The sequence below is a fragment of the Juglans regia genome, chromosome 13 (assembly GCF_001411555.2).
Source record: "Juglans regia cultivar Chandler chromosome 13, Walnut 2.0, whole genome shotgun sequence".
Taxonomy (NCBI): domain Eukaryota; kingdom Viridiplantae; phylum Streptophyta; class Magnoliopsida; order Fagales; family Juglandaceae; genus Juglans; species Juglans regia.
The window spans coordinates 12,163,961-12,188,476 of record NC_049913.1 but is presented as its reverse complement, the minus strand read 5'-3'; the positions used below and the strand labels follow the sequence as shown (position 1 = coordinate 12,188,476).

Below are 24,516 nucleotides of genomic sequence, written 5' to 3'. Positions count from 1 at the left end.
GGTGAGAAGGATTTATTGCAAACAGTAGTTGGTGTAAATGCCTTGCATAGTGAAAAATCCGAGTTGCACACAGAGAAACCATGAATTTTTGGGAGTGTGAAACTAGGTTGCTGATGGGTTAACTGGTTGGAATTGAGAATCCGAGTTGATGGATCAGGAATGTGCTTCTACTATTGGGATTACGGGTTGAAGGAGCAAACTGGCTTTGAGGTATCGGGTTGGTTTGGGTATCATCTTGTTTCGGGCAGCAGCTTGATTTGAATCTGGCAGAGAAGGAGCATCGAAATGGCCATGGGCTAAGGGAGAACTAACCGCCGGCGAGTGCTGTGGAGAGAGCCCGCTACTGATTAGTTGAGGATGGGACCAATCCCCATGAAATAGGTTCTTCAACGGAGCGAAAAGGGTAAGGATTGGGTCTATTTGAATCTCAAAGTTTCTTGCTTTTTGTGTAAAACCACTTCTGGAGATCAGTTCGTGTTGAGAAAAAACTCTCACAGGCTTTTTTTGGTTTAATGGGGTTTCGCTTATGATGAAGTCTGGTTTTGCTGGTTCAACAATTTGTTGACTTTTGAATAGATAATTGAAAATGATGTGGGTCTCATCAATAATTAATTTTTTTAATGATGATTTTATTGATAAATATTATAATGATTTTATTTTTTATTTTTATTTAATAGTGATAAATATTATTGTGATTTTATTTTTTATTTATATATAATAGTGATAAATATTATAGTGATTTTATTTTTTATTTATATATAATAGTGATAAATATTATAATTTTATTTATTTTTTATTTATATGTAATAGTGATAAATATTATAGTAATTTTATTTTTTATTTATATTTAATAGTGATAAATATTATAGTGATTTTTGGAGAGACTTTGGTATGAAGATGATTCATTGTGTTTGGCATGTGAAGTATTTTTATCTGTACGAGAATATTTGAAAAGTATTGAGATATCTTCGCTACCCAAACATAGCCACGTCTTTAGGAAGCCAGAAACATTGCTTCAAAGGTTTTGTTATGTCTATTTCAACCTTTACCCTGAAAAACTTTTTGCATGCTATTCCAAACTGAGGGTCCACATCCACCTCCACTAACCATCCCACGACATTTCCTATTTTTTTATTTTTTGATAACAAAAACCATGAACTTCATTAATCAACCAAAAAAGGATTACAAACATAAATCAAACCACAAGGTTTGTGATAAAAATTCCGGAATACAATCCTTCACATAGTAATTCTATCAACCTTTTGTGCATAATGAGCAAAACAATGAGCAGCCATGTTTGCTTCTCTATAAACATGTTGAAAAACACATTCCCTAAAACAAGATGACAACTTTTTAATCTCTAAATAAAAACCACCAAGCAGTGAATTAGCCATACTGTCCTGTTGAACTGCTTCAATTGCCAAGAGACAATTACTCTCCACTTGAATCTTATCTATTCTCATACTTGCACACAACTGAAGGCCACGAAAGAGAGCAATCACTTCCATGTGATTTGGTTCAGCAACATCCCCCTCTGAAAAGCTTGCAACCATGAGAACACTACTCAAGCTATTTTGCAGAATTGCATCCGTCCTAGCTTTCCCCATCTAAAAAAAAATGGCACCATCCACGATCAACTTGAGCATGTCTGGATTCGAAGGCTTCCATTTAAACACATCTCTCATTTGCTGCCTTGATTTTTTCTAAGCTCCCCTAAAACTTTTCATTAGTGAGATTGCATGTGCAGTAACCTGATGAGGAGGAAGGAGCAGCTACTCATGAAAGTACTTATTCATCCTATACCAAAACCCCCACGCCAAAGCAAAGAAAGTAGCCACAATGTCATACTTTTTAGCGTCACAGAGAGCAAAAGCCACCTAAAAAACATTCAAATAATTATCAATAACAAAAGTAGGAAGATAAACAGTCCAGGTTCGCTTTAAGTGAACACAACTAACCAAAGCATGATATAAACCTTCTCGTTCAACATTACACAAGCTACAGATCCCATCATTTGGAACATGCTTTTTTAGGAGATTCTCTTTTGTAGGCAAACCATCCTTGCAAGCACACCAAGCAAAAATCTTAATCTTATTGGGCAAATGCATTTTCCATAGTTGTTTCCACACTACTCTCTAGGCACTTGCACATGAGGACTCAGCTTCTTGTGAACTCTGCTGCTCCAATATAAACTTGTAGCAACTCCTAACACTAAACAAATCATTTCTCTCATAGCCCCATACTCTCCTATCAGCCCCATTACAGCACACACAATAGACTTCAAAATATCCTCCACAATACTTGGATTAAAGAGAGCTCTAAGTTTAGTACTAACGTGCCAAGGAGAGTTCAAGAGGAGATAAAACATTTATGGGGAAATTCTGAAGTACAACAGTATGAGAAGTATTTAGGTCTTCCACCAATCATTGGGAGGTCAAAAGCTCAAGCTTTTCAATCCAATGAGTTTGGCAGAAATTACAAACTTGGAAGGAGAAGTTACTCTCACAGCGGGGGTAAGGAAGTATTGTTAAAGGCAGTGGCTCTTTCTATACCCTCTTACACTATGAGTTGTTTCCTTCTTCCTTAAGGTTTGTGTGTGGCATTGGAGGGTATGATGGCTTGGTTTTGGTGGGGGCAAAAGAAAAATGAGAGGAGAATACATTGGTTGAGCTGGAACAAATTGTGTGTAAGGAAGTCGTGGGGAGGGATGGGGTTCAAAAATTTGAGGGTTTTTAAGGAAATGTTAGCTAAACAAGGGTGGAGATTATTTCAAGACGAAAATACTTTACTGCACAGGTTGCTCAAAGCCAAATACTTCTTAGCTTCAAATTCTCTACAAGCTAGTTTGGGTAGATCTCCTTCATATACGTGGCGTGGTATTTGGGAAGCCAAGAAATGGGTGGTGGAGGGATGTAGACGGAGGATAGGTGATGGGAATTTTGTTAACGTTTGGCTTGATAAATGGATCTCGGGTCATAATGCTCTAGTTAAGGAAGGGAATGTGATTAGTGAAGACAACAGGAATGATTGTGTGAGTTCCCTTTTGTGTGCAAACTCTAGAACTTGGGATGTGAGTAAACTTAGAGCTCTCTTTAATCCAAGTATTGTTGAGAATATTTTGAAGTCTGCTGTGTGTGCTGGTAATAGGGCTGACAGGAGAGTATGGGGCTATGAGAGAAATGATTTGTTTAGTGTTAGGAGTTACAAGTTTATATTAGAGCAGCAGGGTTCATAAGAAGCTGAGTCTTCGTCTGCAAGTGCCCAAAGAGCAGTGTGGAAACAACTATGGAAAATGCTTGTGCCCATTAAAATTAAGATTTTTGCTTGGCGTGCTTGCAAGGATGGTTTGCCTACAAAAGAGAATCTCCTAAAAAAGCATGTTCCAAATGATGGGATTTGTAGCTTGTATAATGTTGAACGAAAAGATTTATACCATGCTTTAGTTAGCTGTGTGCACTTAAAGAGGACTTGTACTGTTTATCTTCTTGCTTTTGTTATTGATAATTATTTGAATGTTTTTGAGGTGGCTTTTGCTCTTTGTGACGCTAAAATAGGTTTCTAGCAAATTTGGTTTTGTGTAACTTATTTCCAACTGCTAGAGTAAGTCACGGTGTTGTGGCATATTCAGACCATCTTCCCATTTAGGTTCAATTGGAAGTGAAGTTTCAGATTTCTAGAACTAGACGACTTTTGATTTGAGGAAATGTGGGTGGGGGATAAAAATTGTGAAGAAATTATTAAAGAGCAATGGAGAAGGAGTAGCTTCCAATCAACTATGGAGGAGGTAGTGGGGATGATTAAAGAGTGTGGGGTGAAAGTGCATTCCCTATTTTAGTAGCATTCTCCATTGTCATATGGTCCAAAGTAGGGCCATGTATTTGTACGTGAAAAACTGAGGAGTTTAAGCTAATATCATGCCAGGTGGATCCAGGAGGCCACAGTTTTAAAATAAGTAAATGGCCTTTAAAATTCCATGGAGCTTGATTGAGAATCCTCTACTTGTCTTGAGGATTTTGGAATGTGAAAAGGAAGAGATTTACCTCTAAATCTTCAATATGAAATTTTTTGATAAAGTTCCAAGCAGCTTTGAAGCTTGCATGCAATGCAATTTTGTTAAGAGGGCAAGTTTCCTACAATTCTTCCCACTAGTACTAGCTCTGTTGTTACCTTTGCATGATCTATTGCTAGTTCCAAATTTAGATCCTGCCAAGAGAGAGCTTCAGTTTGTTGGATTAAGAACTCCATTTTCATGTTGCAGATTGGATTTGGTTCTTTCGAATTTCAGTTCAGTTTTTGGGGTGATGATTATGAGGGTTATTTTTTTTTGGGGGGGGTGGGGGGTGAGTTGCCACCTAGATGTTTATAATTTAGAGGTTAATGTTCATCACGTGGAAAGAGGGTATAGAAGCTTGAGCTTGAAGAGTTTGACTCAATTTTAAAACTTTGGTTACACGCTTAAGGAAGCAAACCCTAGGTCAAGGAACATGAGACAGAAAGGGTTCCAACCGAGGGCTAGATTTTGGGAGTTTCACTGATTTTTGAGTCCCAAGTTTGGCATTTGACTCAGTGAACTTGCCTCATTAACTACATATATATTTATATATATATATATATATATATACACAGTACTTCGCAGCTTGCTATCCAACCACTCGACATATTTAGCAAAATTTAGTATGAAAAAGTGGACCTAATTAATTAAGTATAATGCGAGTTTTAGAGGAAGTTGTTCAAATTGTAATAACTTGGTTCACTAAAAGCAAGAAAGTGAGGAATTCCATACCTGGTTTTCCGAAGCCCACCCAACAAGCGAGTACTTGTGCCTTGTAGTACTTCAAATATTAATGATAATAACTCAATGTCTCCCTTTCAACGTCTCCTAGCTTAATTAATTTCGGCAAAATAACCAGTCTTTAATTAATTAAGCCATTATATATATATATATATATATATATATATAGTCGTTCATGACCTTAATTAATATACCTAATCATTTTTAAAGGGGCCATGCATCTTTTATTACTCTTGAAAAAAGATGCAGAAATGTTCAAATTTTAAAAAACCTAAAATTTCAAGGGTACTACCATTGAAAAATTATATAAAATGATCTAGGGTTCGTACTAAATTAATTGGTTTCTACCTGCAAGGGCCGCATGGCTAGCTTCTTCCGCCAGAAATGATCATCATTTGGCACATGGACATGATGCAATGTCGACTACTAGACCGATCGACGACACTAGACCACAAAAATACAGTACGTACGACCATTATGTCAGCTTCGTGTTCATATCTTAGTTAAATATTTAACCGAATCGAAGTTAGCTGATCAACTCTTTCTTGAACAGATCATAATTAATTGCCTATTTGCTTTTTAAAATTCCCTATAAACGCGCGCGCGTACTAGCTAGTGTACGTTGATCAACGTATTTCATCATGGATCAATGTTGTGTGCATATTAGATATGATCTCCATATATCCACAGCAAATATTTGATCAAGGCCGTACTGAAACAGAGCTTTAAATATTAATTAGTTCAGTCTGAATTTCAGAGATTCAAACGATATTCTCAAATGTTTCCTTTCCGAAACAGGGTTAGTTTTAGTGGGACTTGGGTGCTAATTGCCGTTCTTTTGGATTAAGTTTTTTATGGTTCTGACAGTCTTGCGTTTTTGAGTTAATGGGTCTGTTTACCTTAACCCATGCAGCGGCTGACTTGAAAATAAATTTATATCATACAAAAGAAATTAGCAAAATAAATGAATTTCCTTTTCTAAAAACAGATATTGATGCAGGCGGGCGCCACACGATATATAGGTGGCCTGGGATTGTCCTTCCAAAGGTCAAACAATAAGTTTCACTGTTATAATAAGATCGAGTACTGATCATGAGTGCTCCCTTTTATGTACCCTTAATTTAGACTTCATCACACGTTTGTTTGGAGGTATCTATCTATATATATATCGAATTCAGTCTGACAAAGTCAGTGGAATAGAAGCTGTGGGGAATGGAATAGAAACGGGATTTTCGGATTCTGAGAAACTTGAGACAATAAAATAATCGCTAAGCGGTGGCATGGGAATTTTATGGATGAATAAAAATTTGATTTATCTGTTGGAAGTTGGTTCGGGTCTACGTTTCCAAATACAAGTTCAAAGATAGAGAATATAAAATTACTTTGCTGGAGGTTTGCTTTGTCTTGATTTGTAGCAGAACTTTCATGAAACTAATATGATATTTGGGATATTAAACATGGATTCACAATCCCCATAACTGCAGATTTGGTGGTTTCTTGAGATTCTTCGACTTGGATTAAACAAACCCTAAATGGCGTGCATTAAGTGAGAAATTAGAGTCCTTCATAAAATCCATTTTTTTGACTTGGGGCTTCTTGGTAGTTGGTCTTTCTAGCTAAGATCCTTTGTCATTAGCTTCTGATCTGTGAGCCAACGCTATCCTCGCAAAACACACACTCCTTTAAAGTCACCAGAAAAGGCGGCTGATCCTTCGGAGGCAGACCCCTTCTCAGGAAGCATATAATGGCTTCAAACTAAGTGAACTTCGTCAAGTTGCTGCGTGCCTTTGGAGTTCATATATTTTAGGTTTACAGCACAGAAAGAAAGTAGCCAGCTAGCTTTTCTGTTAAGTTTGGAGTTTGACTTAGTTTCCCAGAAACTTAAATTGCCAAGAACATGTTTTGTTTTTAAGATCTGCAGAGACGATTAAAAAGTCCATTTCGAACAAGAAAGTTGTAAAAAAAAATCTCTTATTCCATAAATAGTACCGTTTGATCTCTTTCCTGGTTACTAAGAAAAAATAGGGTTTAGAAATTAGAGAGAAAGGTATGGACGAGAGAGGTGATGCTGATAAACTGGACGAAATCTTGCTTCCAGGGTTTCGATTCCATCCAACTGACGAGGAGCTTGTTGGATTTTATCTGAAGAGAAAGATTCAGCAGCGGCCTCTCTCTATCGAGCTCATCAAGCAGCTGGATATCTATAAATTTGATCCATGGGATCTTCCAAGTAAGATCGATCAACTAAACTCTTCAAAGCTTGTGATACTACTGCTAGTCTGCTATTCATGACTTTGTTTACGTAGTTTTCATACCCGAGCTAGCATGCAAAGATGAAGAAGCTCATTAATATTCTATTTTTTGAGTTTTTCTAATCCATCTTTGAGCCTGGTTCTATGTGTTCCGGTGGGGCTAATCATTTTTGCTGCTTTTCTTTGGGGTGCAGAGTTGGCCCCTACTGGGGAAAAAGAGTGGTATTTCTACTGCCCTAGGGACAGGAAATACAGAAACAGTGCGCGTCCTAACCGGGTAACTGGAGCTGGGTTTTGGAAAGCCACTGGAACTGACCGGCCTATTTACTCATCTGAAAGTTCCAAGTGCATTGGCTTGAAGAAATCCCTCGTTTTCTACAAAGGTAGAGCTGCAAAAGGGGTCAAAACTGACTGGATGATGCATGAGTTTCGGTTACCTTCACTCACCGACTCAGCACCACCAAAGAGATTCGTGGACAAAAGCATTCCTGCCAATGTAAGTACTCATGTCTCTGAACTACGTACTCTACTGTATATTCGTTTTGAATCATCTTTGCCTATATAATATTTGAGTTATATATCTATATATGTATTTTTACTTGCAGGACTCGTGGGCAATATGCAGGATATTCAAGAAAACCAATTCCACAACCCAGAGAGCTTTCTCACACTCTTGGGTCTCTCCAGGAGTACTACCAGAAAGTAATATCACTCATCATGATATGCTACCCAAATGTCCACATTACACTCAGTTTGGCTCGGAGAACATGTCATTAGCATCAAAAACCAGCTGTACTCCCGCCATTCAGTTCTCTTTTAACAATGATATCACTGCATTTTCTCCCTTAGACTTTGCATCCTACAGATCCTTAAATCAAATGGCCGTAGATAAAGTACCTCCTCAACTACCCAATATCTCAACCGAAGAACACCACTCTAGCTTCTTCTTCTCACCTCTAGAAACTTCAGTACCCGCAAAATGCACCACTGTTGACATCTCTTCCATGCTGCTAAACATGCCGTCGTCAATGCTCGGAGATTTTGGAACCAAGTCCTTTCAGAGTACTGTAGACTATGGTTCTGGCCCAAAAGAACCTTGCAATGGCTTGATCTCTATCAATTTACTCCAAGACATGCAAAGGAACGTTGATGGCGGAGGTGAGCAGGCCCACGCGCTGATGAAAAACCCTCTTACCGATGACCAGTTGGATAGCGTCCATTCCATCGGATTTCCATTCAGTTTGCCTTTGAATAACGATGCTTGGAAGCTGGATTTGGCGTGGGATTCTTCACCATGTCCTAGTGAAATGTCAACAAGTTTCTCTACAACCAAGAGCTATGCTTGAATCAAGAACTAGCTAGATCGATTAACACTAGTACTACTCAAAGTCATTGTTTTCTAGCTTTTAGACGTTAACCCAGTTGGTACTGTTCATTTTGTATATTAATATTTTTGTAGGCATTTTGGAATGTTTAACGATTGAAATAGAATGTGAACGTACGCACAATTAAGGAAGTGAAAGCTTGATCATAGCCATGTTGATCACGACGGACAAAAGCGCATATATATACACAAGACAAGCATGCAAACACACCAAATTTGGGTTTTGGACTCAATATCATGACTTTCATTTAGGCCGGCAAATTAACCAGGTAACACGAAAATAAATAAATTAGGAAACCAGGCCGGTCTGCTAGCTTCAGCTCTAATTTTAATTACATCCCATGGAAGCTGTTTAAGACATGAGGTCAAAAGAGTACATGAGGAGAAACTGTTTTAAGATTACACACACACACATATCTAACCGCATGTGAATTACACATGTAAAATAGATGAAAAGTGTTACTATCATTAAGTGATCCTATAAAAATAAACCTAGCTACAAACTGACATAATTTCATATGATATTTTATATCTATTTTATAATAAAGTAGTTTTGTAATCTAACGTATTACATCAAACTACGTTAATTTATACTTATAAATTTATTTTTGTGAATCTTTTTATGGCTAAAAAATTTATCTAAATAGATCATTATCGTGAAATGAATGCTGCACATATAGGACCAAATAATTAATACATGCTTTAGATTCTTAATTAATAAGCAGCATGATCAAACTCATATATTTGTATAATTAATCTACATAGACATCTCTAACTTACCGACTTGGTTTCTCCGAATACGTAGGAAGTAAATTTTGGAGGTCGGTCCCTGTTCATTTATTCCTCTGGCGCAAACAGTAAATATTTCTGGACTCAAGATTGAAATATGAGCTCGATTACGTAGAATGCGGGCAGGCAGCTTGTGCAAGTCTAGGGACTCGACTTCGTGGTGAGTCTAAGGACTCGACTTCGTGGTGAGTCTAGAGACTTGACTTTGTTGGACGGAGCGTCGAAGAGTCTAGAGACTTGGCCTTACCCCGCAGCAAGTCTAGGAACCCGACTTTATGATGAGTCTAGGGACTCGACTTTGTTGGATAGGGGGTCAGCAAGTCTAGAGATTTGGCGTTACTCCGTAGCGAGTTTAGGGACCCGACTTTATGGCGAGTCTAGGGACTCGGCTTTGTTAGACGGGGGTCGGCAAGTCTAGGGACTCGGCCTTATCCAGTAGCGAGTTGAGGGACCCGACTTCTTGTGAGTGTAGGGACTCGACTTTGTTGGATAGAGGGTCAGCACCAAGTCTAAAACTTGGCCTTACCCCGCAGTGGGTCGAGGGACTCGATTTCTTGCGAGTGTAGGGACTCGGCTTTGTTAGACAGGGGGTTGGCACTGAGTCTAAAAACTTGGCCTTACCCAGCAACAAGTCTAGGGACCCGACTTCTTGGCAAGTCTAGGGACTTGACTTTGTTGAACGGGGGGTCGGCAAGTCTAGAGACTTGGCGTTACCCTGCAGCTAGTATAGGGACCTGACTTCATGGCTAGTCTAGGGACTCTACTTTGTTGAATGGAGGCACTCATTAGTGCTGAATTGCTCTGTCAGAACGTAGAGCTACGTGGCCGGCATTTCGCGTTATAGGGAGTAGTTTTATTAGTAAAAATGAATTCACACAAATTTTGAGAGACAATACTGGAAAGTTTTTAGTTTCTAAGGTCAATTTTCGCTTGACCAACAGTTTTCTGTTGCTGGTTGTTGGGCTACGAGCTAGGGGGCTGAGCAGGCGAATTCTGAGCAATGAGTCTTGTGCCAAGTAGATGAATTTCCCAAGTAATGCGTCCCGTGCTGGCCTAAGTTGTGTTCAAGTGCAGATGACTTGAACAGTGTTCTTGTGTGCTGCAAACTCTCCTGGTCAGAGCAAACATCACTTTCTCGAATGACTGAAGGTTTTCCCGTGCAGGGGAGATTTTTCTGTGCAGAGGAGACTTCCCCGAGCTGTGCTTTCCCGAGTTGTGGAGGTGAATCCCGAGTGGAGTGGAGAGTTTGAGTGATGTTGAGGATCTATCCCGAGGAGAGTGGGCTGTGGAGATGCCAAGCCGGTAAGCTGAGTAGGTAACTCTCGTGCTAAGTGAGGTGATGTCCCGAGTTGGTGGGATGCCGAGTAGGTTGTCATCGAGTTGGTGACTCCCGAGCAGGTGGTTGCAAAGCTGGTGAGGTGGCTTCTGAGTAGGAGAGGTGCAGAGCGGAGGTTCCCGAGCTGAGAAATTGACTATCCAAGCGAAAGAGGTGCGAAGGTTCCCGAGCTGACAGGTTGTTTATCCGAGCTGGTGGGTAGTGGAGATGCCGAGTTGGTGGGGTGCCGAGTTGGTGACTTTCGACTAGTAGGTTCCTGAGCTGGGGAGCTGGCTTCCGAGCTGGTGACCTCTGGGCAGGTGATTGCCGAGCTAAGTTGCTCCTGTGTAAGTGGGTTGCCGAGCCGGTGGCTGCCATGGTGACTCCCGAGTCGCATGATGGTTGGTCCTGAGTAGATGGGCTAGTGGCTCCCGAGCGTAACGAGTTCTGGCTGTGATTCCTGAGCAGCACGAGAATTGGTCTCGAGCTGGTGGAAGTGTTGAGCAGAGTAGCTATCGAGCCGAGGGGCTGCCGTGTGGTGCTCCCGAGCAGGTGGGCATGGAGCTGGTTGTGATGAGCCACAAGAACAGCTTGGTCTGAGACAGAAACATTTGGTGGCCCAAGTGGTGGCTACCGGAGGGTCAGGCAACTCACGGGAAATCATCGTGAGCTTCTGTGTTGTGTGGGGCCAAGCTTGGTCCTTAGGGGCGGCAGACAACATCGGCTTGGTGGAGGCAGAAAACGCCGGCAACCCAGGTAGTGGGTGTTGACACCCTCTCTTGTCGCGGCATGGCTGGGCTGTGCCATGGTCTCCATGCGCACGAGGCGCACCGTCCATGGCCTCTTTGGCGGGGGCCGTGGCTGTGGGGGCAGAGACCATTGGCGGCCGGAGTGGTGATCGTCGGTGGTTCAATTGGGCTCGCAACGTGGCGCTGCGAGCTTTGGGCGTATGCAAAGCCGTGCCTAGTGCACTGTGAGTGCACGACAGTCGTGCATGCATGCACAGTGGACGTGCATGCATGCATGGTGAACGTGCAGGCTTGAGTACTGTACATGTGGGGTGCAGTACTTGTGTGCTACTGTGCACTTAAGTGCACAATGTTTGCCCACTAGTGTTCGGGCAGTGTGAATTTTGCGCAATCAGTCCTTACCGCGTGCTTACTCTTGCATTGTGTGTTAGAGTGAACTAGTATAATGGTGAGGAGCTCGATTCCTCGCCTGGGCGAGAAAAAATTTACTCGCCCTTTTTTTGCAGCAGCATTTTTATAAATGTAAAAGTTAAAAAAATTGAGAATACTCATTTGGTAGGTTATTATCCATTTGTCCGATGATTTATTCAGTGTGCCGAGAAATCATCATTGTCCCACCTCCAACGAAGAAAGGAAATTAGATCCCACAGACGGCGCCACTGTTGATATTGTAAAAATCGCACAACAGGCTGAAATGGGAGAAAGAGTCATTCCCGGCCTACTGGGACGACTTGGGCCTCAATCGGTGTTATTAGGAGCCCTCGGCAGTGATATGATGTGGTTATACGGTGTCAGTGCATACATCCATGACAGTGAATGGAAAACATAAATGCTGAGAATTAAAAGAGATAAACACATGGGTTTACGTGATTAGATATAATGCCTATATCCACGGGAGTTTGGGGAAGAGAAATCCACTATAATATCCTTATTTACAGTCTCTCATGATCTCTCATTCCTATCTGTACAATAGTGGCTTCAGATACATTTACTGGAGAAAAATTGGTTGGAGCTCCCTGTTCTGAGTTTGAAGGAGAAGTCGAAGAGGAAGAAAATTGAAGAAGAAGAAGAAGAAGAAGTTATCCTCGGCAGTCGTCTGGACCCTCCTAATTATTTGATTTCCCTTTCCCGCGTGCGCCCCTACAGTGGTAAGGCCAAGCCTTTGTATGTCTGACTCTCCCTGACAGCCCTATGCTCCCCTGACCCCCTGGTAGCCCACTACATTCCCTGACCCCATGACCCCTACCCCTGACACCCTTCACCTGCTGCACATCCCCCTTGTCTTCCACTCATATATTTTCATCTTTTCTTCTAATGTGGCCTGGTGGATGGCCCTGTATTGGGCTTTATTGTTTTTACCCCCTCACATAAATAGCTACATTCCTTGTTGGACAATTTAGGAACCATTTGTAGTGTATAAATAAAATCTATTTTTTTATTATGGTTATGCAAAGACAACCATTGATGGGTATGATTATGGACAAGTATGTATGTTTGTATCCATGAGTTAAATGATGCAAACAAGTTAAGGAAGTGCATTATAACATCCCTATACCATTCTTTGCATTATGGACATGTATGTATGTTGGATTCAACGGTTTCGTTCAACAACACTTCATATCGAGAGATCATGCAAAATTATGTTGCTGGTGATCTTGAAAAGATTTACGTGGCACGTGGAAAGGCACTGGATGTAGTGGGAGTCTGTGATGTGTGCATCACACTTCCAAGCAGGGGTATGTGGACTTTACAACAAGTTAGACACATTCCAAATCTGAAGAAAAATGTGATCTCTGTGGGACAACTTGATGATAGTGGTTATGTAATAGCATTCTCTAGAGTAACTTGAAAGATCACTAAGGGTGCGTTGGTCTTAGCACATGGTAAGAGATCTTAACATCAGGGTCTAGTGATGTGCAGGAAAATACAAGAGAGTAGAAATGTAAGCTTGATCGCGCAAAACTTATGAGGAAGCCAAAAGAAGTTAGCTTTGTTGTTCCTTATGTAACCCTGGGGAAGTTGGTTGAGGTTGCCAAGATCGGTCTGAGACTGGATACTCCTACTGCAGTGGGAGTTATGAATCACCCAGTGGATGTGCTGACTATGGACAATGTACGTAAGAGACTGAAGTTGGCTCGACTAAAGTGTATCTTTTGTGGTAGGTCTTGGGCTAGAAATATTAGAGGGCATTTGGAGAACCAGTCTCCAAGTGAGAGATTGTTGGGTTATATGTAGAGCTTAGTTTGTGAGCAGAAAATTGAGAAATAGAGAGTTCGCTCGACTGTCGCTCGAGTGAATCTCAACCCGTGAGTTCGCTTGAGATGCGCTTGATAGTGGACTTGAGCGAAAATCAACTCGTGATTTAGTTAGAGTCTCGTGCGACGATGGGCTTGAACAAGACACAAATCTTAGTGTTCACTCGAGCTGCACTTAATACATCACTTGAGCGAATGACCCAAGTTTTGCCAAATAGTATTACTTATGATGTACGTTTTTCAACATATTTTTTCAGAAAGAACAATAGTCAAGTGAATACATATTGTGTAAGCAAAAATCCTAAAACATGAGTTAAGATTGAATGATTATAATCTCTTCTGATTAATAAAATTTCTACAACTTAATAAACGTAAACAAGTTACTGAACCACATAAATTGTATAGTGTTTGCTTATCACGTGCTGGTTTATTTGTTTGCCATTGTTGGTTTGTGCGTGTTTTGCACTGCCACATTTCATATTTTTGACCAATTTTGATGATCTTTCAATCATGCAACCTTGTGCCACCCAAACTTCCCTGAAATTTACCCTTCGCCACCAAGCCAGCGGAGAATTTACATCTATTTATGAATTGCAGATTTTAAATGAGCATACCTTTTATCCCAAGCACCTTCAGCGCTTTAATAATGGAGACATTTCCACCTATTAGGCTATTACGAACAAACTGGTTGCCACGAATAAAGTGCCAGGTTTACGCCTATCATATAACAGATGCCACCGGAATCGAACCACAGAAGATAAATACGATGGTAGATAAACCGCCATAAACAGCATTCAGATAATTAAAACAATAGTAAATCACAAATCATTTCTTAACGAAGCATCTGTATCGATCTTTAAGAAAATGACAGAATAAGAAAACTAATATAGCACCACAGCAAAAATCAAAATCTATAGCACAATGGATTTGTCGACAAAATGATAATATGCATTAAACCAGCCAAAGAAAAATGCAAAATGAAGATCCAAATCAGAAAACCTCATTACTTTTCCATAATTCGCCACTCTGCCATAGTCAAAATTACACTAAAGCTGCTTCAAAGTCGCTAGGCTTCAAACCTTAACTCCTTGAGGCTTGCTTTTCCTTTGTCTTCTGAATCTTCAAAACCTTTTTCACGATCTTTTGCTCTTCCACCAAAAAGGCTCGAATGATCCTACAAACCAATTGGAACAAATTCAGAATGCTCATTCAAAACATCCCAACCACATGAACCAAAAAGAATAAAAAAACAGAAAAAGAATAAAAAAACAGAAAAACTGTTGATATTAGGCTCTAACAAAAACAAACCTCTCTCTGACAGCACCTCCAGACAGCACTCCACCATAAGCCCGGTTAACAGTCCTTCGGTTTCGAGATAACCTAGACCTCTTATATTCAGCAGGCCTCAAATGAGGAATCTGTAAACACAGCCAACATTGTATCACAGCAAAAACTATACTTGTAACTCACGTGGTGAAGAAATGGAATATCACAAACTATATCCATAATTGTGCTATAACAAAAACAAATCCTAATATTTTGAGCAAACAAAACCCAATGGCTAGTATCAATACATTCCAAAGAACTGGAATCAATCCATTTGAGAAAAAGAAGAGAAATATAACATAAACTAAACAATCATATTGGCTAAATTGTCATCAAACATATATATATACTTTTTTACTAGTAAGACAAAAGAATTTATTAATGATGAAAAAGAGTACTAGCCCAGTACACAGGTGTACAGGAGCTCCACTAAGAAGTCAAAAGGAAAAATAGCTAGAAATTGTTGAGTAGTAGAAATAGTAAGAGCTACACCATCTTGGGCCATTAGCCAATGATAAATGGTCATCAAACAAAAACTGCAACCACGCTTGTTCATCTATTGAGTTTTCAAGTTCTAACAAAAGGTACATTATATTGTGCACCTTCAATATTGGGTGCCATGTGAAAACAAATGACTAAAAGGAAAAAAGCCCACTGTCTCTCTGCGATTGACAAGGAGGAAGGTACCCTGAAGCTCGCAGTCTCAAGCCTAAAGATACATCTGGAACAGGCAAAGTTGAAACAGTCCAATCCAATCCATGCAATTAGAATGTTGTTTTGGTACTATGGTTTTCAAAGAACAAGGATTGGCAAGGAGTGGAAAGTATGCGTGCCATCCTTTCTGTATACAAAAGAAACATTAGAATAGCACTTTCCCTACTGTTCAATATGAGGATCTATGGACGTAATACGTTGGCAATTTGACCTTATCCTTTCCAGATGTTTATATGAGGTTGACATCATATTGGTGCCTAGGTATCCATCATAAGCCTTTCCTTGTTTGAATCATCACATCATTAAAAGATGAAGGGTTCAGATATCAGCTGTTTAATGTCTTGGCATTGCAACGAAAAGAAACCAACCACACCGCCACTATTCAATAGACATTCTCACTCCTGAAGTAGTTTTCCTTATTAAAAGAAAAAATAAAATTTTTCACGTCGACTCATCCACAGCACAGACAAAACTACAGTATTTAAAAAAATTTATAGGTAATAAGAGAATTATCATTAAAAAGCACAAAACACACAATCGAAGTACACAAGGTGTATATTTTTTTTTATAAGTACACAGGACGTATATAAAACTATAGTATGTAACATTTAACCTTGAATGTGTAAAAAAATTGAATTTCCCGAATCCTTTTAAAAAAACTTATTCTGCAAACCACTTTCTTCAGGAAAATGCTTGCGAAATATTAAATGCTCCTATTTCAAAATTTGACACACCTTTCTTTGTAAAGTTTAACTTTTTACACAGCTATTAAGGAAAAGACGGCACAAGTGTACAAGGAGAATTATGCTGCCTTCTTTTAGCTTTTCCTAGCTCTTAGTTCCTAGCTTGTATTACTTATCCAAAAAAAAAAAGTTCCTAGCTTGTATTTAGATTTTTCTGCTTGTATACTCTCTGTGTACTTGGGCTATGCCTATTTACTAGCCTTAATAAAACTTCTTATTGCTTATAAAAAAATGGAGAATTATTCTGCCTTCTTGAAAAATATGAAAACTACCGGTTAAAGAGTAATGAATGATCTTTAGCAAGATCCTACTAGTTTTCAATTTATTTGGTACCCTTGACCTCAGTTCAGTTATATTTTTATCCGTATTTAATTATAAACTGGATCTATGGCACAGAGTTCAAAAAGCCAAAGCAACTTACACCAGTGTCAACACTTTCCATGCAAAAAACCCTGCCCTACACTAATAATAGTTACCTGTATTTACTGTTGGATCTGTCTAGTGGCCATATCCGTCTTGGTGAAACAAACTAAGGAAAGACTTTTCAATCTCCTTACTCTAATACAGCTCCGTTATAACAAATTCCCACTTAATCATGCTAAAACTCGATGTATAGTATTCGCCCTCCCATACCAACGCCAATTAAAGACCTGTTGTATTCCTATCATTTCCATGTTTATCAGTAAAGCGAATCGGATTTTCGTTAAATCCTTTCACACAAATAGCAGCTTTTTGCAGATTTTACCCAAGAAAGGCTTCTGTTAAAGGCTTCGCATTTAAAACATATAAAATCAAATTAAATCCGAATCAACTTCAAACAAACGATAGGATATAAAATATATGTTCAGATCTCTATATTTACATATATATAAAAAAATATTGGAGAAATGAGAAAAATGGAAATACCCCTTGGATCCTCTTGCCGGTGACGGGACACTTAGGCCCACTCGCTCTCTTCTTAGTATTCTGGTACACGAGTTTCCCTCCTTGTACACCCAAACAATCAGACACAAAATCATACATGATAAAATAATCAAACAACCAAATCAAATCTCGCATATACAATACAAATAAATTGGTTGTTTTCGTAGCTCACTATTGCATACGATATATATATAAAACCAAAAAACTCAATAAATTGAGTGAAGATTAAAGAGAGTATTAAGGGTTTACCGGGAGTCTTGACGATACGATGTTGGTTGGATTTGGTGGCGTAGCTGTGACGCGTGCGATAAGTGAGGCGCTGAACCATTTTTTGAGAAGCTCTGAGACTATCTCTCTCTACTAGGGTTTTGGGCGAAAGCAGAGGAGGGTTAGAACTGCGTGAACAAGAAAGGGAAAAATATATTGGAGGTTTCGACTGTTTAATGCCCTAGATCCAACGGCCGTGAGTACATCTTAGATAAATTTGAGAAATTAAAGAAAACCGTCGTCGTTTTGCCTTCGTATATATGGGAATTTAGGACTGTTTATTGCGTGATGATAAAAATGATGATAAATAAATTTACTCTTTTCTATATAGCCCATTTTTTATTTTCTTTGAACAATATAACAATAGATCAAAAAGAGAAATGTAAGGCTATGTTAACTCAATCCATACTTTTTTAATTTTTCATAAAAAGTTAAATTCATCTCAATTTATTTCATACATTTAAATACATATTTCAACTTATTTTATACATTTAAATACATCTCAATAAAATTTATAAAATACTATTATTTACAGATTAACTTAAATTATTTAAGATCACCTTAACATCTAAACAAAACCTAAAAGTACAGTAAATGATTGGTATCCTCCAAATGTTAAAAGAGAGACTGGGTGAACAAACTCTGCCAAAAAATGAAAGAGAAATGGAAAATTAAAGATAGAATTAGATAAAAGAAGACAGCGCTATATTTTACAAACATAATCGTGAATGCTATGCTAAAAATAAAATCTCACGTAAAAAACTTTGTAAATTAATTACTATCTTAAGAACTCATGCGTATTGCGTTGTGAGAAGGGTTTCTTTAAAACTAGTGAAAAAAATTTCTCAAGAAAAAATTGATAAGGAGTTTCGAGTGTTATGCTGTTATGAGAGGGGTTTTCCTTAAAACAATTGTTATTTCAATGGTGGGACGTTATTGGTATGTTAAAAAAACATTATATTCCAGTTTGTCAAAACGTTGTGCTATAGCCACAAAATGATTTCATAAAATTAAATTCATAAACTGACATGATTGTATGTGATACGTTATTATTTAATTTACAATAAAAGTAACTTGCAATAGGAAAATAAGACCAAATTTTCTGAGTTATTTGTAAAGCTTCCCTAGTGAATCTATACATCAATTTATAATCTCCTTAACAAGCATGTCTAACCAAATGTTATACTTTCTTTCTCTGTGTTGTATAAATCTAGAGTGACGGCCAGCATCTATACAGTTGATCAAAAGAAGCATCGTGGCACTGGCTGCCGTGTCAACATGGAAACAGAAAAAACGAGGGCTCCACCTGAATCCTTCTGCTAACAATGCTAATCTGGTCTAGTTTTTCATGACACCACACTAATTGGTCCCTCGTTAATCTTGACATGTTTAGCACTCTTGAAACCAGTTTAAGTTCAACCTGTGCAAAGAATATTGAATAACCCAAATCCTCGCTCTGATGCTTTTGGAACTTCTTTACAATGCAATTTGCACTTCTCAGTATGTCCTTGAGCTTTTTCTCCTTCTGCAAGGCATTATTGAATTAGAAGGTTTAAATTGAATTCTTGAGTTATAAACACCAGTCCTAATAATGTTAGTATCTAGAAATTTAGAAAGCAAACCTTCTGAAGATCAGCTCGAATGTCCATCAAGAGCGTCAGGTCTGCATCATTTTGGAGATTCACATGATTTTTCTGATGAGGAACATTTAGGATCGTCTTCCCTTCATCTTTATCAGCACGAAGAAATTCCCAAAACACTCGCATTGATTCCTCAATGATTCTTGCTATCATGCCACTTGAAATTGCATGATCTTCCTTCGCCTGATCCGATGTTCCTACCTTTTTATCCTTCATGCAATCATCTGGCATGCATGCACATATACTAAATTATAAGAAGTGCAAGGTGCTTAAATGACATTACACAGTATGCTTTTTTGTCCAACTTTAATTATTTACCTCTAATGGGTGGCACTTGGAGAAGGTTTCGAAGAACACATCGATTGTTGACATAGTTTCGCACTCTGGGGCCTTGAAATGGTTCGTTCTCTAAAAACCTCTGCAGAAGTACTTGAAACAATTGAAATTCACCTGCAACTTGATTATAGAGATGAAAACCCTGAGAGTCGTATTCCTGCATGAGTTCTTGAGCTTTCCCAAACTGCCAATGGAGTATTTCCCATGAAAGGCAAACCTGCCCAACATAAACCAATTCCAAGTTGCATTGCAATTCTTCGTTGAGTTTGTGCATAGGGTCAGCCGTACTGACTCTTCGAGCTTTTCGTGGCCATATGTTATGTGGAAGAGATTTAGCAGCTGAAGCTGAAGATTTTTGCATTGAAATCGATTTAACTGGCTCTTTCAGCTGGAGAAACCCTACACAAATTTTTTTTTTTTTTAATCACAAAGCAGATCAGTAAAGTTGTTCGTTTTATCATCAAATAATTTATTTGAAACTTGTTTCAGTCAAAATCATTCGGAAAGCTAGGTTTGTTCAGTTTCGTGGATGCTTTACGAACCACAAAGTTCATATGGGAGTGGGGTATAGAGCCATTATTAAGATTCTGCCAGTATCACCATCAATAAAGCAAGTATTACCATTGGTAGATCGCTTAAAGTCCGATCGAAAGGAGGGAGGAGGAAGGGACATGAAAGGGAGGTTAATTGGATGGATCAAAGACTTCGGACATGTACCTGTTACTGGTAATTGTGGCATGCATTTGAATCTGACAAGTGGCACATGATCAGCATAAACATGAAGATGATAAAACACCAACAAAGAATTCCCTTCCCGGTAATGTCAGAAAATCTATCACTATGCCATCGGCATCGTTACCCTAATTTATGATTTATCAGTTTCATAATTCATTAATTTTTTTAGTTTTTTATTAATTGATAGTGAAACATTAATAGCGTGGGTTTTAGTATTTTCTTTTGGCATGCATTGCGGAGTAGCACTAGCCTTCAGAAAATGAACTTCAAACAAAGATGTTCCTTCACACTGCAAATTGAAAGGCTCGGACGACGAGCCCTTGAGAGAGAAATAGGCACTACAGCTTTAACATGCCTGGGAACGAAATCACATACCAAAGAAATAGGCTAGTCCGAAACTCACCAATTGCATGCATGGTCTGGCTATTCAAGATATCCAGTTTTCGCATTTTTTCTGAGTAGCTCTTGTACACCTTTTGGATCTCTTCCATTCTATCTTTGAACTGGAGCTTTTCTTCAATCTTCAGTGGCTTTAGATCTTCCACCATTGCTGGAGACTCTGGTTCTTCTTCTTCTTCTTCCTCCTCTTCTAATATAGTAGGAAGTCCCCCAGTTCTCAGATTTCTCAATTCCATTTTCAGCTGTTCTAGTACATCTCCATGCTCCCATAGGAATTCCAAGTCGTTTTGGTAATCAGAGTTTGATTCCGAAGGTTCGGTTCCTATAGATTCTTCCAAAATATACTTGGGTTCTGACTCTTCTTGGCCTAACTTTTCCTGTTCATGTTTGTTCTCAAACTTTCCCGACTCTCCCGCAAACAAAGCTGCGTCTTCCACGCTGCTTAGATTCTGCAAATGGGGTTCTAGTTCTATGTATTCTTCATCGGAATCATGTGGCTGATCAACAGCAACAATTTCTTGGGGCCCCCAGAGACTTGTTTCAAAGCTTGAAACTTCTTGAAATTTGTCTTTTACTTTTCCTCCATCATTGGCCAAAAGGGCTTCACATTCCCATCCTTCACCGACATTTTTGCTGGCCAAAACCTCATAGGTAATTGAATCAATCGTGTGATTGTTCATCGACAATTCACCGCTTGAACTAATCGACTCTGTTTCTGATCCAAATCGTAGAGAGCAATCTTCGGAAACCGATTCAACTTCATCCACAATATCATCGTTACATAGAATACTCCTTTCTGCGCCATCTATCTGGTCTCCCTCCCCCGAAATCAATTTTTTTTCATTGGATGTTTCTTGTTCTGCTTTCTCCAAAACCTCACCAAAGCCAAAGTTTTCGACAGAGTCCTCTGCTTTCTCTTGATCAATGGCCTCTTCTTCTAAATTGAGCTCCCGAAAATCTTTGTCGGTAAAAATCCTAGGACCAAGACTTTGGTCGTTGCAAACAGTATAATCATCCGAGCGAGCAAACAATTCTCGGACACTGAAGCTCGTGGTTTCTGGTCCTTCCAAGAATCCACGAACACCTTTCCCGGACACAAACTCATACCTGCTAGCGTCGGCAGCCGTGGCATACTCAGAACTTTCTCTTTCTGCATTGCTTTTATTGCCAGTTTTACTGTCCGGTTCGCTAAAAGCAGCCTCTTCTTCTCTGAAACCATCAGTATGCAAATCACTTGAACCAGTTTGATCGTCTTGTCGAGAATGAATGTCACCGCTACGATTGGCGTTTTCCGAAATATTTGCTTGAGATCTGAAAGTAGCAGAAAAGAACTCCCAGTTTTAAATTATCAAAAGCTTGAAAAAGTAACTATTCAAAACACAAAAATGAAAGCGTACCTGAATACGAATATGATAATTAATCCAAGAACAGAGAAGACGAAGTTCCAGACAAAAACCCATACAGAACCCATAACCCAAACCTTGTTCCGGAACACATACTCATTTACAAGAAGATTAGTAACCAAATCGAAATGGCTTTTGGCTTAAGCAAGTTTTTGGTACCCATCATTTCAATCAACCTCGAAGTTTTTCCCTCAAATTCTAAGCAAAGTCGGAGAGTGACACGGGCACAGAATTTCTCAATCAAGGTTTACTGGAGATAGTGGACGCCCCACTTGCAGACAGCGTACTTTGTTGGTGAAAGAAAAATCAGTGGTATCATTCGAGGCCAAACGGGCCAGATTAAAGGAGGGATTGAGAAAACTCTGCAGAGAAAGAAAGCAACTTGCGAAGAATATATGTTGTTTGTAGGAACAATAAAAATGTACAAATAAATAAATAAATAATATGGGATGGGAGTTTCTTTTTGGGGTCGGTCTAATATGCTGTGGCAACAGATTGGGAGTTTCTATTGCGGTTTTGGGAATATTTACTCAAGAGGGATGCCACGTTTGGAAAACGGAGAGTCAAATATGATGAGCTGGAGACTCTGGTCGGTTCGTGTCACAATAAGTCATGCATACGAATATGATGAGGTGGAGAGTTTTACATACGAATCGTGTGGTTCATGCATGTTATCTACTTTTCAGTTCGCCGTGGTGTTTTCTCTGTGCTCGTCAAGGTACTGAGTTCTTTTTTTTTTTTTTTGATAAAATGGATGTTACCCTTCATTGAGAGAAGACTTATAAAGTTAACTTGAAAAATAAATCAATTACAATCGTTAATATCTTCCCAGTACACTTTCGTGACTGACATAGTTTAGTCTAGACGATAAATCTCTAAAGACCTAGATCTTAGAGAAAATATCATATCTGTCCACGACAGAGGTTACAAAGCCCCATATCCCGATAAACATGGTAGGATATACCAAACCCGGTCAACACGGAGGGGGTACTACTACTCCATTCAGACCAAAGTCCGAAGGCACTACTTTTTCTGGATTTTTATTAACCTAGAAACTACATTACACAAAAGAAAATTACAAAGAAAAACACTGCACAAAAAAGGAAAAAACAGTGCACAAAGGCTGTTGTAGCGCTTGCAGTACACACGCCACTCTGGGAAGAGACCCGACAGTCGACCTTGGAGATCCCGGACTCACAAACTCTAGAAATGCCGGCGTGATGTTGACAGAGGGCTCCCCGGTGGTGCGTGAAAGCCACGCGCCAAATGATGCCGGAACTTAGACCCGCGCGTGCGGGCTACTCACCGCTCCGTTTGGTGCCGCATTCCATGGTCTTGAAGATTGACAACTGGGCAACACTATGGCGGGGCACATGCTGGCCTGTGGGGGGCAGGAAAACCCAGATCTACGAGTCTCTCTTATTTCGCCTGAAAATACACAAAAACAAAACACTATATAGAAGAAAGGGAGGGAGGAAGGAGGAGGAGGGAGGGAGGGAAGGGAAGGGAGCCGAAGCTCCCACCCCTCTAGCCGAATCTGTGAAGGAAGTTTTAGAGAGAAGGGAGAGAGTTAAAACATAGATCCTTTTCATTCATTCACTGATTTAGAAAACACATTGAAGATAGTGGGGAGTTTCCTCCAAATCCACTATACGGTCTGTTACAAGTAAAGCATGTTTACCTAGTTTATGTGCAACTACATTACCTTCTCTATAAATGTGTTTAGTAATACAAACATCAAAACATGCTAAATTGTCTCTGATTTCTTCAATGATCATCCCAAAATAACTTTCATCTTGCTCTTGTTTCTGAATGGCCAAAACAACCCTCTTAGAATCTCCTTCAAGCACTACCCTTCTCATCCCCAAATGCAATCCAAAATCTGTTGCTATATGAGCCCCTTTAGCCTATGCTATTGCTAGATCAAGAGTATAAGTTTCATTCTTTCTCATTGTGGCTAGAAATTTACCTTCCTCATCTCTAACTGCAATTCCAATTTCCAGTCTGAGCTGCTTTTTATCAATTGACACATCCCAATTTATTTTACAAAAATTTGGTGGTGGACAATCCCATCTAACATTCCTTCTATTGTTGTATTCAGTCAGGACAATGGACCTAAGATATATACATGCCAGTTCTTGTTTCATCTAGTTTACCTTGGATATCACTAATTTTGGGTCAATTAATATGTTTTTAAAAACATATTCATTCCTTCTCCTCCACAAATTCGAGAAAATCAAAATGAGTTCTTCCAATTCTTCTCTATCCAGCTTGTTGAACATATCTTGTATCAGAGCCTCAAAACTGATCCATGAGACTCTACTTTTATGAATTCTTCTTGAGCATTGGCCTAGAATGTTAGAGGCTAAGATGCAATTCCATAAAACGTGTTCAGTTGTCTCTGGCTCCACTAAACATAATGGACAACTTTGATCTATTATCACCTCCCTCTTGCACAGGTTGACTTTAGTTGGTAATATATCAAGGCATGCT

General features: G+C 39.2%; 3 protein-coding genes across 3 annotated transcripts; 1 reads left to right on the top strand and 2 right to left on the bottom strand.

Moving 5' to 3' along the window:
* The first annotated feature begins 6,815 nt into the window (after positions 1 to 6,815).
* On the top strand, positions 6,816 to 8,530 carry LOC108988771 (protein FEZ-like). The gene is made up of 3 exons (XM_018962122.2): positions 6,816 to 7,022; positions 7,239 to 7,540; positions 7,650 to 8,530. Exons 1-3 carry the CDS (start codon positions 6,842 to 6,844, stop codon positions 8,388 to 8,390), a joined length of 1,224 nt encoding a protein of 407 aa, XP_018817667.1. The 5' UTR covers positions 6,816 to 6,841; the 3' UTR covers positions 8,391 to 8,530.
* A 5,780-nt stretch (positions 8,531 to 14,310) lies between these two features.
* LOC108988800 (60S ribosomal protein L34-like) lies at positions 14,311 to 17,651 on the bottom strand. Its single transcript, XM_018962166.2, has 4 exons — positions 17,493 to 17,651; positions 17,226 to 17,305; positions 14,845 to 14,954; positions 14,311 to 14,710 (listed from the first exon to the last, which is right to left on the bottom strand). The coding sequence occupies exons 1-4, from the start codon at positions 17,569 to 17,571 to the stop codon at positions 14,617 to 14,619; spliced, it is 363 nt and encodes a 120-aa protein (XP_018817711.1). The 5' UTR covers positions 17,572 to 17,651; the 3' UTR covers positions 14,311 to 14,616.
* An 873-nt stretch (positions 17,652 to 18,524) lies between these two features.
* LOC108988792 lies at positions 18,525 to 22,425 on the bottom strand. Its single transcript, XM_018962152.2, has 5 exons — positions 22,018 to 22,425; positions 20,625 to 21,931; positions 19,469 to 19,885; positions 19,133 to 19,374; positions 18,525 to 19,035 (listed from the first exon to the last, which is right to left on the bottom strand). The coding sequence occupies exons 1-5, from the start codon at positions 22,089 to 22,091 to the stop codon at positions 18,784 to 18,786; spliced, it is 2,292 nt and encodes a 763-aa protein (XP_018817697.1). The 5' UTR covers positions 22,092 to 22,425; the 3' UTR covers positions 18,525 to 18,783.
* Between the last annotated feature and the right edge of the window lie 2,091 nt (positions 22,426 to 24,516).

Coding starts and splice junctions, on each gene's coding strand:
- LOC108988800 (XM_018962166.2), bottom strand. CDS start 17,571: ATGGTTCAGCGCCTCACTTATCGCACGCGTCACAGCTACGCCACCAAA. Junction 17,306..17,492: donor TCGTATCGTCAAGACTCCCG/GTAAACCCTTAA, acceptor TGGGTGTACAAG/GAGGGAAACTCGTGTACCAG. Junction 14,955..17,225: donor CCGGCAAGAGGATCCAAGGG/GTATTTCCATTT, acceptor CTGTGTTTACAG/ATTCCTCATTTGAGGCCTGC.
- LOC108988771 (XM_018962122.2), top strand. CDS start 6,842: ATGGACGAGAGAGGTGATGCTGATAAACTGGACGAAATCTTGCTTCCA. Junction 7,023..7,238: donor TGATCCATGGGATCTTCCAA/GTAAGATCGATC, acceptor TTTGGGGTGCAG/AGTTGGCCCCTACTGGGGAA. Junction 7,541..7,649: donor ACAAAAGCATTCCTGCCAAT/GTAAGTACTCAT, acceptor TTTTACTTGCAG/GACTCGTGGGCAATATGCAG.
- LOC108988792 (XM_018962152.2), bottom strand. CDS start 22,091: ATGGGTTCTGTATGGGTTTTTGTCTGGAACTTCGTCTTCTCTGTTCTT. Junction 21,932..22,017: donor ATTATCATATTCGTATTCAG/GTACGCTTTCAT, acceptor TGCTACTTTCAG/ATCTCAAGCAAATATTTCGG. Junction 19,036..19,132: donor TTCGAGCTGATCTTCAGAAG/GTTTGCTTTCTA, acceptor AATGCCTTGCAG/AAGGAGAAAAAGCTCAAGGA.